At 40.8% G+C, this 16,826-nt stretch overlaps 1 protein-coding gene across 6 annotated transcripts in view; it reads left to right on the top strand.

The window, feature by feature from the left end:
* Positions 1 to 16,042, top strand: part of PICALM (phosphatidylinositol binding clathrin assembly protein) — a 449,858-nt gene extending 433,816 nt beyond the window's left edge. For 4 of the 6 annotated variants that reach the window (XM_069203983.1, XM_069203980.1, XM_069203982.1 and 1 more), the window contains one exon: positions 14,629 to 16,042. In XM_069203983.1, coding sequence (XP_069060084.1) covers positions 14,629 to 14,643 — 15 coding nt within the window. In that variant the 3' untranslated portion in view covers positions 14,644 to 16,042. The remainder of the gene's footprint in view (positions 1 to 14,628) is intronic. The other 2 variants (XM_069203979.1, XM_069203984.1) reach the window with 1 other exon arrangement.
* Positions 16,043 to 16,826: the final 784 nt, after the last annotated feature.

Below are 16,826 nucleotides of genomic sequence, written 5' to 3'. Positions count from 1 at the left end.
ATGTTGTCCTCAGTCTGGCACCTCTTGTTCTCAATGGCAAAACTTAGAAGAGGAGTAGATGAAAACCAATATAATAATGCCATTGTTGGTCACCAATCCAACCACCTTCATACATACAAAGAAGAATAAATGCTAGTGTTGGCTTTGACTTTTATTGTCTTCTATTCAGTTACTGCTGCAGGATTAGTGCCTGTTGCCACTGAGTGGCAGATGATTCTAAGAATTATAAAAATAAATGTCTTTCTTCTAAAGAGGAGAAACCAACACTTCTGTATGCTGGATAGTGAAAATTCTACTGAAGCAGAGATCATGATTGTCAGCTACCCATCAAACTGTTGACGTCGGTATCCGTTATGACTCTTGCCATTAGCACCATGTTTCACACTTGTCCACAGATTAAAAAATCCTGAAATCATTTTGAAATCTCACAGTTAGCTAACGTATTTTCTATCTAAGAACTCATAATATATGCTGTTCTCCTTGCTATGCATTTTCCTCAGGACTTTGTCAAGATTAACAAAATGAGGAATTTGTATCTTATCCCTCCACAGTACTATTACCAAACCCTTCTGCTCCTGAAAAAATATAGCTGTTAAAATGCCCTTACTTTTTAAATATCTCACCGTGTCTCTCTGGATTGCAGTAACCAGAGAAGTGCTAGAACATTTTCATTTTGCTTTGTTTTTCTTTTGACTGTTTGTGGTTTAAGAGCCATGTTGGTGGCCGGTGCTATGCTTTCCAAATCACTATAACGTAACATAATTGTGGGGCAATGAAACAAGCACCCTCTCTTCCAACTGGTGGAATGCTAAGTTGCCCAGATGGACAGACAGGCCCTGTTCTATAACTTTCAGATCCGGCGTATGGAGATGCAGACATGAACTCAACAGATTATAGCCTTGTCATCTTGGATACCCCTCTTGGGTGTGAATTAGGCTTTTAAATTCTATGAGTGAGTGAGTAATGGTGCCTTTGCGAATTGTTGAATTGTTACCAAAATGGCAAGAGAAAGAAAGCACATTTAAAGGTAAATACATCTTAAACCCCCTGCTGATTAGAATGTGCTTAAAGCATGATATAAACAATATTGTTAGAAGAATATAAGAAAGGAATACAACCCTGGGTGCAAAATTGTTTCCTGAGATGCACATCAGTGCCAGATTAGGGTGACTTGGCTAAACTTGTTTAATCTTTAATTTGGCATTCCTTAACTTGCACTCAGTATCATTAGCTAGAGGAAACTGCAGGCAGACCCAGTAGAGATGCGTGATTCTTATGAGTGTAAGGAGCAAGCCTTTTGCGTGACTTTGAGGAGTTGGACTGAATGTTGGGTTGGTACCCTGCTCAAAGGTGAACATATTTAATTGAATGATTAATTAGTGAAGCATCAAAGTGTGGCCAAACATGTTCCTTATGTTTCCTAGAGGCAAGGATAGAAATGCCCTCATGACACTAGTATACATCTGTAAAAGAATGTATAATTTTGATGTGACAGTAAACCCTCTGGTAGTCCAAGGCAAGAATCATTTGATTAAAATTTAATATGTTGGGAAGTGGGAACCCAGGAAACTGACCTTGTAAAGTAAATGGGATAAGTCTAGTAATACTGTATACAGCACTCATTAACCGAGTTACTTTTTTTCTTAGAACTGAAATAACAGGTGTTACAATTATCCATGTTAATTGTACTCACTTTAACAACCTCAGAACTATTGAAGACTGAGGCTTGGATTGGAACTTCTGATTTATAGATCACTAGAGGTAACTTTGGCAAGCTTTACATAGCTGAGCTATTTTCAGGAATGGGGATATCATATGAATACACCTAAGTTAAAAAATGATACATTAATGAGACAGAGAGATTAGGACAAGAATCTTGGTTGGATTCAACACAAGATATTATTCATGATTGTTGCTCGTGTCAGGTTAGCAGGTCCCCTAGGTCCACATTATTATGCAGAACTGCTTGGGAAAAAACCCTGAACACAGCTGTAAGCCAACAAACCTGTGAGCACAGTATGAAACTAAAGTGGTGGCACCCTCCCTTCTCTGATGACATCGACTATGAGGGACTCCCTGTGTCCGAGCAATGCCATCTACCAACCCTCATACTGGCCACCTTCCAAGGTTTCCGAGCAGCATGACCAGGAAGCAGTTCTCTACTCTGCTGCATAACAAGCCACCATCCCAGCCAGAAAGTTTCAGAACAGGCTCTGTCCTCATGGATCAACTCTTTGCATATGCCACAGAAGATGTATCACACTATGAGGCTGAGGCTCAATTGAGGACAAAGATGTACCGTCTCCCCTCATGTCCTGATGTAAAACCCTTTCTGAATTGGTCGATTTGCTGTGAGATCTGTTGTTAAGACTATGGTACAAAAGCACTGTGGGTATAGTTATAGCATAGGGACCTATGCGCACACCAACATTACATCTAGTGGTTGAAAATATATTTGAGGGCCATTGTTGGTGTTTCACTGTTTGTTATTGGAACTTGTTATGGCTGGTATTAAGGATTATAAAGCTGTTTCTCAGCTACTATGGTGTTAACCTAACTTGGAACCTTTAAAGAATTTATTTGAGGATTTTTATTGGTTTGGCTGGATCCACACTGCATACATACGACTTCAACCTGTACCTGGGGAAAGTTGTAAACTAGTTGAAGCGTAAATTATTGTTGTATATGGTCTCTATAGGAAGCTAGTATTGTGAATAATCGGATCAGAGTTTGGTATATCACTGTTTTTAACAGTGGTTAACAGAAGTGGTTAAAAACTAAGCGCTCCCTTCCCCTTTGCTCCACCACCTCACCCTGGTTTACAGCGACCCAAGCCAGAGAAAAAATGAATGCCCCACCCTCCTTCTCCACAGAAGCTAGGAAGGTGTGGTAACATGGGCAATGCTACCCCTGCACCAACCTTCTTCTGTCCAATCAGCGTGAGTCTTCGCCTCCTTGCTCTGAAAGAGAATAAGTCATGCTGAGAAATTGGTTTCACAAAGCCTGTGAAAGTGTGATGTCCGCTCTCCTCTCTTAATGCGAGAGCAGAGAGAGAGGCTTTTGGCTAGGAGGGTGTGGCCGTGCAGAAGGTGGGCGCGGGTGGGTGGTAGGACACTACCTTATTTTTTTTTTTCGGTGGGTTACAGGTGGCCAGGTATGTTTTTTGATTCACCATATTTAAAGAGGGGTAGGTAGCATATGCAGTGGGTGGTGTGTGTGGCAGGAGACCAGGTATTTATTTTTAATTGGTGGTTGGAGGGAGGTTATATGTCACCTGTGGTGGTGGTGGTAGATGGCAAGAGGCCAATTATTTGTACATTTTTGTATGCTATATCTAATTCTCCAATGCTCCTCTGTTCCTGCATACATGTTTGATGCAGGGGCACATGATTTCTTTTTTAGGGGATGAGGCTGGTACAACCTAAAATTACAGGGGTTCTGAGTACCAATATAAACACCTCGAGCTTCACGCTTTTGATCTATTTCATATAATTGAAAATTCCTACAATATTCCCATTATTCACAATTATCCGTACCTATTTCTATATGTCCTGTTTGGATGATTCAGTTCTCTATGATACTACGTTATCGGACTGCAGTGTCTGCTAAATACGATAGAGACACTCACTATTATGACACACTTTAAAAAAATAAATATCTCTAAAACAAACGTTATTGTCTGTGCAAGGTGTAAAAGCAATTTCAAGCTACCACTACATGTATTTCAAATGTATGAATCCTTAGGAATGCCTAAATATTTGGCGGATTCCCTGTGATCACGTGGCTTTGCACAATTATTTACAAACCATTAGATGATAAATTGGTGCCATTGGTTAGAGGTGTAAAACAATTTATTTTACTACATGGTGGGCACTAATTAGTAACCTTGTCAAGAGACTAAAGTGGGAAAGTTCTACCCACATTGCTCCAGGAACCTGCGATCCTGGCAGGTTCAAGTAATAACTGTATTAGATAAAATAAGAATAAGCTATGCTTACCTTCTGGTTCACATTAAACCAGATAAATGTGGACTTGGTCTCTTAACTGAAGAAACCTGCCTGGATCATGTCCTCGGGCCCTGCCAAATTTCAGTATCTTTATTATGGTGTTGGGCACAAGTAGCATAAATTTAAATTATAGAACAATTATTTTACTCTTGTAAGTAAGACCTCAGGAAAATGCAACTGGGGTAATGACCCAGCAGTGACCAAATAAAAATGTAGAACCTTAAACTTTGAAAATAATTATTACATTTATTTACAAATAGGCGGGCAGAATTGTCAAAAACAGTAACGGTTTAAGAGTATGAAGAATTAATTGAGAACTTACACATGTCAATTGCTGATTGAATTTCCAGACCTTGAAAACTGCAGATCTGTTATGCCGCATATCTGGGGGAATTGGTATTAGGGACGGTGCAATACCCACCTACTTTTTGGTCAGACCTAATTTTCTGAAATATGTGTTCACATCTGTTAATGAAGTATGTCTGTTGACTGCCAAACAGAATAAAAATGTAACATCCAATATAGTAAAAATGTGTTAAATTGTGTTCAGAAACACTTGAGAGGGAGTGCAGCCATTATGGCAGCTGGGAAATATCAACTCAACAAAGCATCACTGGGTGGGCTGGGCTACCCTGCTGTCTCCCCATTGTTAGCAATTGGTTTTCCAGAAGGATTACAAAGGAGTTGTGGTGCTGCCGGCGAGTATCACACTGGTGGCCTCGAGCTGCACTGTGCTCCCGGGAAGTTCCACTGCTTGCTTCATGTCAAGCGCAGATGAGCCTCACTGCTCGTAACAAGACGTAGCGGAGCATGGCACATTATTGAGGCATAGCCCAGCTCACCATACTGTTAGTCACAGAGGGATCCACGTTGAAAAAACATAGACCACTGGCATGGAGATGAAAACATGGAGAGTAAATAGTCAACTTTCATATGTGCTCCCTATGCAGTCACATGGGAGTGGAGCTGAGTAGTGCTTCCTTGGCTTGATTGAGTTGCATTCACTTTCCAAAGGGGTGCACCTCAAAATATCTAATCCCACTAAGAATGAACAATGGGAAGGAGAAACTGGTTTTCTCCACACCCAAGAAGCCCCAGGGAATGCAGAGAGGGGGATGATGAGAACAGTGAATACAAATATGAGACATTTAGAGACTATTACCTCCTGAAGTCAAACTTGGCCGAAGTACTGCAGAAGTTTGATAAAAACACCTCTTCATTGAACTCAAGGGATCCATCGAGGCACTTGGACAAAGGGAATCCGCGTTGGAGATGACTAGCCAGGCATTCTTTGACACCAAGAAATGAGTCCAAAAGGGATCAGAGTTCTTGAGGTGAGCTGGGGGTGACATCATTCTATGGACAGACTGATGCAGGGTTTTGGGGAATGTAGTGAGGGACAGGAACCCCTAGTTTAAAATAAAGTGACTGGTGTGGAGGGATCTGATTTGAGTAAGGTTTTGGAAGCCAGAAGCATTTGAGCTCTGCAGAATATTAAAGGACATATGAAGAGATGTTTCTAGCTCAAATGAAGTTCTTCCTCAACAGAAAAAGTACTAGTTTGATGAGATACAAATAGGCAAATAAGTAGATACTAAAGGTAGTACGATGTAGAGGTAACATACTGATCACAGAGAACTCAGTCTGTTACTTTCCAGGTTTCTCAAAGATAGCAAATTGGTAAAAGATGGAACTTTGGGCTAGAGCGCACAAGCAAAGATGCTACACCCAGCTAAGCTCACTGTTGTGAAGCATGCAAATGGCACCTTTACGGTGGATGTCTGCTAACTCATGTGATTGTTATGGGAGGGACACATTTCCCTTCCGTAGCTTTTCAGACAGCGGCTGCTCTAGATGGAGGAAATATGAGGACCCTCACTCCTGCACTCATTTTAGACTCATATGAAGAGTTCAGGTAGGATTTGAGATCTGTGGCTAACCGAACGTGGCATGGAAGCTGATGCTACTGTTAAAAAAAAAAAAAAGAGCAAGGCAGGACACTGGTAGGTGTTGCATCTTTCTTCATTCCTAAAGACCTCACGGTTACTCTACTTTATTATATGTATGTATGTATATGGAGATTTATATAGCGCGTTCCGGCCTTAGCATCGAAGCGCTCGAGGACATGAATAAAGAGGGAACGACCAAGACCAGCAACCTTACTGTGGAAACAGCCATGTTTTCACTCGCTTCCTGAATATCATGAAGTTGTGTTCTTTCCTGATGTCCAACGGTAAAGCATTCCAATATCTGGCAGTCTCCATTGTAAAAGCTTTGTCTCCCCACCTGACTCTACGAGTTCGACAAACCTGAATCAGGTAGGAATTGTCCAATCTTAGGACGCACCCTGGACGATACCACCTGAGTCTATCAGCCAGGTGTTCAGCACCGTCCCCATAGAGCGCTTTAAAGGTTAGGCAAAGGGCTTTAAAAACAATCCTCTTGCCAACCGGAAGCCAATGAAGATACTTTAGGCTATGAGAAGCTGAGGCTAAACGTGGAAGTTCCAAAAATCATACGAGCTGCATTGTTCTGAATTAGCTGCAGTTTCCTCAAGGAACCTCCATCAATATCCAACAACAAGGAGTTACAGTAATCCAATTTGGACATAGTCAATGCTAGAATAACAGTGACTCTTTCCTCCTGCTTCAAAAACTGTAAAGATTTTCTCAGGAGTTTCAGTGTCCAATAACTAGATTTGACTATAGCACTAACCTGTGGCTTAAAGCTCAATGAGTCATCAAAAATCACTCCCAATTTTCTGGTAGCTACGCACAGGACCGGTAGTTTTCCACATTCATCAGGCCACCATCGCGAACTCCACAGCTCCTTACTACAACCATACAAAACAATCTCCGTCTTGTTTGTATTAAGCTTCAGCCAGTTCGGTCTCATCCACTTATTAATATCCTGCATGCAATTATTAAACCGATCAGCCACTTCCTCCCAGTTGCTCCTAGACACCGGGATGCTAAGTTGTGTGTCATCAGCATAAGAGGATGGGATAAAACCATATGATCGGATAAGTCTTGCTAAGGGGGCCACATAGATATTAAAAAGCGTTGGACTCAACGCCGAGCCCTGAGGCACACCACATGGCAGATGAAAAGCCGGTGCTTTAAAGCCCTCCCAGCTTACAGTAATAGATCTATTACTTAAGAAAGACTCCAGGATCTTAAGAGTGGAATGTCTTATTCCAGCATGATGGACCAAGATCGCAGGCGAGATGGTATCAAATGCAGCGGAAAGATCCAATAGTACTAGAATAGCACCTTGACCCTCATCCAGTAATCTCCGGTTGGAGTCAGATGTCGTTAGTAGTGCTGATTCTGTACTATGAGCCCTTCTAAACCCATGTTGTGACTGATCGAAGCCTCCAACCTGATTAAGAAACATGGAAAGTTCATAATTAATGTGTTTTTCAAAAATCTTAGCCAATGTAGGTAGCAAAGAAATAGGTCGCAAATTGCTTAAATCAAAGGCAGTTTGATCGGGCTTCTTTTTTAAAGGAATAACAGTGGCCTGCTTCCATGTAGAAGGGAAGATCCCTGAAGATAGAACTTCCTGAAAAATAGTAGCTAATTTCGGAACAACAGGTTCCGAAATCATCTGCAAAATGCCGGGTGGACAAGGATCCATAGGTGAACCTGACTTAATCCCCATTAGAAAGCCTTTAATCCTATCTGGCAACAACGGAGGAAAACATGTAAGCAGGGGGGTATCCTGACTTGGAGAGTCCAGTGGGGCTATCCAAGGGTCCAGCAAAGGGAAATCTGCATGCATTTGCCGGATTTTAGTTGAAAAAACACCGAAATTTGATTACAAGTTGCCTGAGAATTAGGTGAGCTGGTAGGGGGAACAGGAGGCGTGATTAAAGAGCGAACTACCTTAAATAGTTCTTTAGGAGCATTAGATGCATCCTTGATTCTTTGGAAAAAAAGGCTGATTTCACCTCAAAACAAGATACCTTAAACGTTTTTAGAGCAGTTCTTAATTTCTTCTTCTCTGTCTCATTAGGATATAACTTCCATCGTCTTTCTTGTTGACGGTACCTGAGGTGCGCGGGTCTGCTGCGCAGCCGCATCGTCCAGACAGTTATGTCCCCTTCCCCGGAAAACGCCCCCTGTGACAGGCAGCACTAGTCCGCTGACCTGTCTCCCCCAGGTCACAAAAAAATGGAGCATCAATGGAGGACGGGCGGGCTCTTACAGGCCCGAACCCAACCTCCCAGCTCTCTGTGTCCACACGGCGAACTGCCGTAGTGCTCCCAACAGGTTAAAAAATTAAAACAATTTAAAATAGAAACACATTTAAAAACACATTTAAAAATAGAAACAGCCGCAGTCGAGGACTCACTATTATGCCTCGCTGCGCAACTGACATTTATGGCCCCTTCCCCGGAAAGGGAACTTACAGACTTACTGCATCAGTGATGGACAAGGTATTCAAATACCCTGCCATTTCTCAGGTGGTTTGCTGGGTGGATCCACATTCCGAGCCGAATTGCCTACATACGCAATCCCTTAAAGCGCTTAGGGCCAGATGTAGCAAGGTTCCAAATTGCGAGTTGCAATTTGCGAGTCCCAGCGACTCGCAAATTGCAACTCGCAATTTGGAATGCAGAAAGGTGTCTCAGACACCTTCTGCGAGTAGCTATGGGGTCGCAAAGACCCACCTCATTAACATTAATGAGGTGGGTCGCAATTTGCGACCCCATAGCGATTCAGGGCACTCATGGGGATGGTGGCCTGCTAGGAACAGCAGACCACCATGTCCGTGACTGCTTTTAAATAAAGCAGTTTTTTTTTTCAAAGTGCAACCCGTTTTCCTTAAAGGAAAACGAGCTACACTTTGAAAAAAAAAACGAAACCTTTAGTTTCGGTATTTTTCAGGGCAGGTAGTGGTCCATTGGACCACTGCCTGCTCTGAAAAATAATTTTTGATGCCAGACACAAAGGGGAAGGGGTCCCATGGGGACCCCTTCCCGTTTGCGACTGGGTTAGCATCCACTTCAAGTGGATGGTAACTGCGATTCCATTTGCGACCGCTTTTGCGGTCGCAAATGGAATTGCATCGCATTGCGAGTCGTAAATAGGAAGGGAACACCCCTTCCTATTTGCGAGTCGGAAATGCATTTTGCGAGTCAGATCCGACTTGCAAAATGCATTTCTACATAGCAAAGAGGCATTTGCGACTCGCAAACGGCGATTTTCGCTGTTTGCGAGTCGCAAAGTCTTTGCTACATCTGGCCCTTGGTACATTTAGAAAAATGCTTTGATTTCCTGCATTTGGATCCATTTATTCCAAATAGTTTTTGGTGGGGAATCCCTTCCACACTGATTTCTTCCTTTTACACACAACCCGTTAGGCACACTTGCAGATTCGGTTGGCCTGAACGTTTTGCTAGGACAGATTTTTGGCTCCCAGTCTAGTTCTGTACTCCATGCGGGCAAGCTACACAAGATAGTTGCTATGTCTTTTTCTGTCTTAAGCCCAATAAAGTACTAAGACATTTTTTATTGTATTTTTCGATGTAGTATTCTTTTTACATTTGAAACATTGAGAGTTTTTGCGTTCTGAAATAACTAATCCTGACTACACTAGTAGGACAGAAATTTAAGTACATGGTTTCACAGGGTGGTTTTTGTTTGCCTCTGCTGTGAGCTATACTGGTTCTTACTAGCGTTCATATAAGTTAGGCATTCTTTGCTTCAGTATGAAAGAGCGATACAAAACATTAAAGGGACTCGTTTTGTAATGCTACCTCCGTCCTTAGCTAAAACGGATCAAATATTTTCCTCTAGGGTCTTGTAACTTGAGTAGGAGGTTTTGATTGTTGGTGTGGCTGTATGCATAGCTCATGTATTTCTTTCTCCTTTTCTTACTGTCTTACACAAGGACATGGAAGCAGGTTGGCTAGTGTCTGGGAAATGTATTAGCTGAAATCACAAATATCAGACAGTGTCAATGTATAGTAAAATAGAACCACAGGCCGTCTGGGCAGCCCCTTTCTTACCTCTGTATCTTTGCCCAGCCAGTTCTGCCATTCATTGGCTTTGTAGTCTGACCACCCATCTCTTCAAATGCCTTGGGGGAAAATGCCATCTTCTTTCTGGAGCTCAGCTCCCAACACGCCATTTGATCATACGGGTGTGTCCTGCTGTGCTGTGCTTCCTCCAGTGTTCTACCACCACTTTGTAGTCAGAATGTCCAACTGTAAAAATATCAAATCCCTTACCTTGTCAAGGTGCAAAAATAGTAAATCTATACTCACCTATATATACTTATCTTCATGGTATACTGATAGTCAATATCAGTGACACATTTATTTTGTCAGATCGATATTTTAAACACAATAGTGTGACACAGAATCTCTTCTCCTGCATGCCATCAGCAGGAGAACCTAGTTAAACCTCACTTCTGGTGTGGTGACCTGCTGCTGGCCCTCTGTTCCCTCTGTACTCACTACTGTGCTTGCCCTTGTAGTGTCTGGAAAACCTCACAAGTAGGGAAACCTTCCAACAATTAATCTGATATGTTCCAAGCAAATAGGCTGGACCTTCCGGCGAAAGCAAGCCGAAAATGTTAGATTTGGACTGTTGGTCTAATTAATCAAAACTTTAGATATGCTGTGTGCCTCGAATATCTTCAGAGATTCTTAGGGAACTCGGGATACCGGGTTTAATTTCACTCACTATGTTAGAGCACACATTTAATAGTTTTTCTGTTGTCACATAACACAGTGAGACAAGTTGATAATCAGAATGAACAAATAGATTCCATTAACTGAAGTATAACCTTTGGTGTTTACCTTTAGCTTAACCTAAATTCTGTTTCCTTAGATGGTCATATAAGGTGATTAAATACAGCACAAACATCACCATCTTTGCTTAAACAGAACACCTACAGTCCAGAGATTTACCTCCATTGCTTCACATTGTCAGTCTTCCCCTCCTCATTAGTAGTTATTTTCTTAGCTTTTAATTAGTGGGTCAATAGAGCCCTCTTTCTGAATCTCATCACTTCAGATATTCAGACGTGTTCTGCCTCTTCAGTAATCTTGTATACATGAATGGCAATCATACGCTTTCCTCTGAGGCTGGCAGTCAGTAACTAGCAACTCCAATGCTTGTATTCAATGTTTTCATAATGTGTGAGGCTGTAACATACCCTTAAACAGACACTCTTTAACCATTTCCTTACTTATGTGATAGCTCTGCTGCCAGGGAATCAGTATTTCAAGATTATCATGCAGTGACGACCGGTAATTTTAAGAGAGAGGGAGGCAAAAGGGGTGTGGGGTTTGGAGAGAGGGTTACACATGCACCTCACCCACACCGATTCATTCACACATACTCACACACCCATTCACAACACTCACTAACAAATACACATACCCCAAAAAAAAAAAACTTATCTCAAGAGCAGGAGCTCCAACAGGGAAGCTTTGGAGGTCCCAGAAGGAATGGGATTGCTGCCTTCCCATAGGTCAGCCAAAGAAGGAAGGCAGAAGTCCCAAGCGTCGGAGGTCCCAGGAGGGTTGGGACTGCTACCCTCAGTCCCAATCTTGTCAGAGTGGGATGGGGACAGTGAAACTGCTGACCCCACCCCACTCTGTAAGGAGGAATCAGTGACATACACTCACCCCATGGCATTAAGGGCTCAAAACTGAAGCGCCCAGGTCCGAAGCAATCCGTGACGTTCCCCCTCGTCATGAGAGGGAGGGCCTTGAGGCACATTTGCCAGGCTGAAGAGTTCACGCCCACAGAAGCTGTGACTTCTTCAGCACAGCAAAGGTCAACTCAGGCAGCCAGGAGTCTGCACATTAGAACAGTCTGTTAGGCTGACTCTTCAAGTCCGGAAAAAGGCAGGGGTCGTGGCCCCTCAGCCCCTACAGAGACAGGCTGCTGCTGTTATGTCTCCGAAATCATAAAGTTAATAAAAGCAAAAATGTACTCTCCTTCTCCATTGGAGGAATTGACATTTCACCTTTGTTCTAGATGAAATCACAGCAGCAAAAACTATATCAGCTTCTAACCCACACAGAAAGTGATAGGAAATACTAGTTGGTCCTGATAACATCTTAGGGTGTGGCATCACATGACATTTGCCCTTGAAACGACAATTGTAGGTGTGTCGTAAAAACATCTGACATCAAGTAAAAAATATACAAAATCCTGCAGAAGCAGATAAAAATGTGATTTATTTGAACCCAAATGCTACTGGAATTCCTTCCACATGTCCCTACTGATGGTGCCTAGGTAAATGTTTATTCAAAGTTGATTGTTGTAAATAAAAAGCTTGCAGATGGTGTAAGAGCCAAGTTGATAATACTGTGTATTGACAAATAATTAGTTCATGAAAAGGGATCATAAATCATTCATTTAATTATATGAGAGGCACTGAGGTGGCAGTTGACATTATGATGCAGGTGGATAGATTTGAGCACTACATTACACATCAGCCAGATACGCTACATGCTAAGGGTCAAATTCTTAAAAACATTTTGCACACCTAAATTCCACTTTGTGTGCGTTTGTAAATGAAAAAAATGTGATGTGTTTTTTATTAACAGAATGTGGGGCAGTGGGATTTTACCCTAGCATATGGTATTTGGTCAAGGGAAATTATGCCTAAATGGTGGAATTCATGTGATGCAAATCTATTAGGAGCGACAGATTAGCGGGTGTCGTAGATGGCTCCACTTGTAGAAGACAGTTCCCCACTCAGAAACGCACCCATATTTACTCCTGGCTAGCACAAGTGTATTTCCCTGGTGGGAAGGGCACACCTCATAATTAAAAGGGAGGTCTACGTGAAGTCAAAATTTGTTTGCACCTTTGCGGTACAGTGACGACTGCGCAGTGCCTAGGACCGGTGACATTTATATTTATTTCTCTGCGATGGAAATTGAACACATTACTTTTGCACAATAAGGGCCAGATGTACGAAATTCTCATTTGGCGTTTTCCAAAAAGCGACTCCTTTAAAATAGTTATTTAGGAAATGCAAAGTGGAATGTACAGAAATAGCAATTTCCTAAAAGTGATTTCTACAGAGTAGGAATTGCTTTTAAGAATTTGCTATTTAAGAAATGCTAAACCATTCCTTCCAAGGGGGATAATGACCCATAGGTAAGAATGGTTTTGCATTTCCTAGTTTATGATTTCCTAATAGGAAATCGCAAATTAGGAAATCCAATACCAAGGGTGATAATGGCCCCCCCTTAATGCACCCCATAAATAGGTGGTGCACATGCTACATGCACAAAAACCCTAGGGGCATATGCACACTACATGTAACTTTAAAACCATTTTGGGTACATTTTTAAAATTGCACATGGTTACCATCTACTTGGAGTTGATCGTAATTGCATTTCCTAAATGCCCATTTGCATTTAGGAAATGCTTTGTACATGTGCTTAGGAAATCGCAAATAGTGAATCCCTATTTGCGATTTCCTATTTGGGAATGCAAAATATGAAATCTACTGGGTAGAAATCACATTTTGTGATTCAGTGAATGCCTTTGTATATATGAAAAGGCCATTTAGCATTTCTTAAGAGACCGAAATTGTGATTCAGTCTATTATGAAATGCTAAATGCTTTTGTACATCTAGCCCTATAGTAATATCTTCACAGTGTTTCTAAACTTAACATATTATATTGTTATGCATTATGCTATGCCTAAGATCTGTGACAATCACATTGGCCACGGTTTGTAGGATATGAGTTAGAATAGTAATTTGTGTATACCTCCAATATTGCTTGGAAAAGGGTAACACTGCAGCATTGTAGTCTGCTTCAGAGGGATGTTGATAAAAGACCTTTTCTTGAGTTACAGGCCTGAGCCGCATTTGTGGGCTCACAAGGGGGGAGAGAACCTTTAGCAACTGTCAAAGCCCAGGCAGTAGGTCTAGAATGCTAGTATAACATTCAGTTGAGTGTAGAATTATATAAAATAGAGGGAGAAACAAAGTCAAGCATTCCCATGTTGGATGAGAGGGTCTGTACTAAGCATTATTAGCCTTGAGATGCTTCATTGTCTTTGAATGAGTGCTGATCATTTGAATGCTCTAGTATAGCACTGTAGACTACCAGTGCTGCAGTATGAATTAAATGGTTTCACACTGAAAATTCCAACCCAAAATTCTATGCAACTGAAAGGGTATTATTTCAATTAGAAACCTAAAATTAGAATGTTACTATCAAGACATTTCAAGCATCTCGTTTTAGTAAAGGTACCTAGATCCACTTGGCTACAACAAACATGGTTCCCTATGCAACGACTTGTCCACTTTATATCAAACACCAAAAATGAATTTACAAAATGGAGGAATATATGATCAATCAAAACAGCATGATTGTTGGAACCATGGGTGAAGCACAGCAGAAGCCACCACCTAAACATATGTAGCATATGTTGGCAGTGCAAAGATTGAGAAAACCTTGTTTAGTCCTAGTGAACTGTTACCTGACATAAAGAACGCAGCAAATATCTGGCCCATCTATTCTACACTATTTCATTTAGCATATGAAATCTTGGTATTTTTTCTTTGTCACTAATAGTTGGTAAGCCTGACCATCTTGCTAATTGATAAATAACAATTTTCTCTTTTCAGATGCAGTTCATGTAACTCAGCAAAATGGAAGACAATGCTTGCTTCCTCAAATCTCTAACTCTTTCACTCTATTCTTCCATTCTGATGCTAAAAAGATTACAGTGGCGGTCCATGAAGGAGAACGGGCGAAACGTTCACTGGACAACACATCCAATCACTGAGAAGCCAGGAAATGCCAGAAGTGTAGGATCTCTGATTAGCAACTAATTCTTCAGTTTTTTTCAGCTTATGCTACAATACCTCCAATCAGTAGCTTGCAACAGAAAACTTTGTATATGAATTTGAAAATCCAAAATGTACGTTTGGCAGTGCTGCCTGAAATGAGGGGATCGCGGAACTTGGTGAAGAGACCAGTTTTCTTTTCCTGAGGGGTCAGAGCCGTTTCAACGAATCGTACAGTTTAAACGAATCATTCAGTATCATTTTCAAATCTGTAGAATCAGTTACTGAATTAACACTTTTCTTTTACAAAAAAAATTATATATATTCAGTTTGTAGTAGACATTCCTTTTGTATTTTTATTTGTATTTATTTATGATTATCATTTAAAAAAACATTAATATTGTATCAAAGACCACCTTATGAAAATGAGTATGGATGTATACAGAATGTTTAGATTTTTATTCACACGAATGAATCTGATTTTGAATGGTTTTTCAGCTGAAATGCGGCACACTAAAGATTTTAAAGTGAGTACGTACGTGTGTCACTAGATGGCTTGATGCCAAAATCTAATGATTTTCTGTACATGAGGTAGGGAAAAATTGTAAGATGCATTAGTCCTTATAGCCTATTCCGTGCCTAGAATTTCGTAAGGGAATAGGTAAATGAATAGGATATGCATTTCATTTTACATTCAAGTGCAATGGGAAAGGGGCGTATATTATTTTGTGATTGGCATGTCATTACTTTACGTTTGACATTGTAATGCCTTTCCAAAATGAATGTGAGGAATTACTTTCATGCTAAGACCTACTTTCTTCATAAAACTCCAGAAAGTGTGCGGATGCTGCCATCTGCTTAAAACATTTTTTCTCTACTTTCAACAACCATACAAGTGAATTTGCCCCTTTACAGGCCTGTAGTAGCTAGGTAAGTGAAGCAGTGCTGTTGATCAGCACTTCTTAGTATATATGCAGTATAAGATAAGAATTTGGGGATGGCCTGAGGAAGGTTGGCTAATGGCATGAAAGTATTTCTGTACATGAATTCCACATACTTTCTGCATTGTCTCTGCAGATTCTATTTTTGTTTAAAATATAAAAATGGATGTGAGCAAAAATGGGTGGATTTACACATAAATGCAACTTCCACTGAACTTTTGTTACGGGAATGGGGTCTGAGGTACTTTTTCTGCTTAAATTGTGCATGGATGATTTTTTATTTATTTAATAAAATTTGCAAATGCATTCCATTATCTGAATATTACATTATATTTTCGTAAATGTTATACAGAAATTGCATTCACCTGTTTCTATGATTATGAATGACGCTCCTGATAATGAAAATATGTTTATGTAAATTTGTTTTTCAATATAACACTGTCATATATAAATATATATTGGAAATGGCTGCACTTCTGTTGAATTTTAGAAACTTTTATGCTTGTTTGCCAGCCAATCATGAATATGCAGCAGTGGGATTTCATTCTTTCATTATGTTCCACGACGCCTGTCCCTGAAGTATGTACAACTTCGGCTTTCAACTAATTTCAGACTCCACTATTGGTCTGTGACAAAGCTACTTCCCTTCACTCTTTTCCCAGTACAAGCATGCCAGCAAGTTACAATTATGAGGAGTGGGATGTGTGTGAAGTCATATGCTGGAATTCAAATAATAGTTACATGTGGGCTAATGTGAAAAAACACTAGAATTAACATGAGGAACAGAAGGAACTGAACACCCTTATTGTGTACAAGATACTGATACATGCAGTGTTGTTTCCTACATGAAAACCCGTAAAGAAGACTTCAACTACCTTAATACAGTGTCGTAGATGCCAGAAGGAAAACTATGCACTGAATCTTGAAAGAAGAAAAAAATCCTAATGCAGCCCTCTCACTTTTATTGATTTGCACTATGTTTTTCATCGCTCAGTTGCTCCTAAAGACCATGAAACCAGCGAAAACATTGAATGAGACAACAGTGCACTTACAGTGGCATATCCATGGATGGCATGGCAAACAAGTATTTAGTGG

This window comes from Pleurodeles waltl, chromosome 8 (genome assembly GCF_031143425.1).
Source record: "Pleurodeles waltl isolate 20211129_DDA chromosome 8, aPleWal1.hap1.20221129, whole genome shotgun sequence".
NCBI classification, from domain to species: Eukaryota; Metazoa; Chordata; class Amphibia; order Caudata; family Salamandridae; genus Pleurodeles; species Pleurodeles waltl.
Note: the sequence above shows the minus strand (reverse complement) of the source record. Positions and strands in the feature narration are given on the sequence as shown.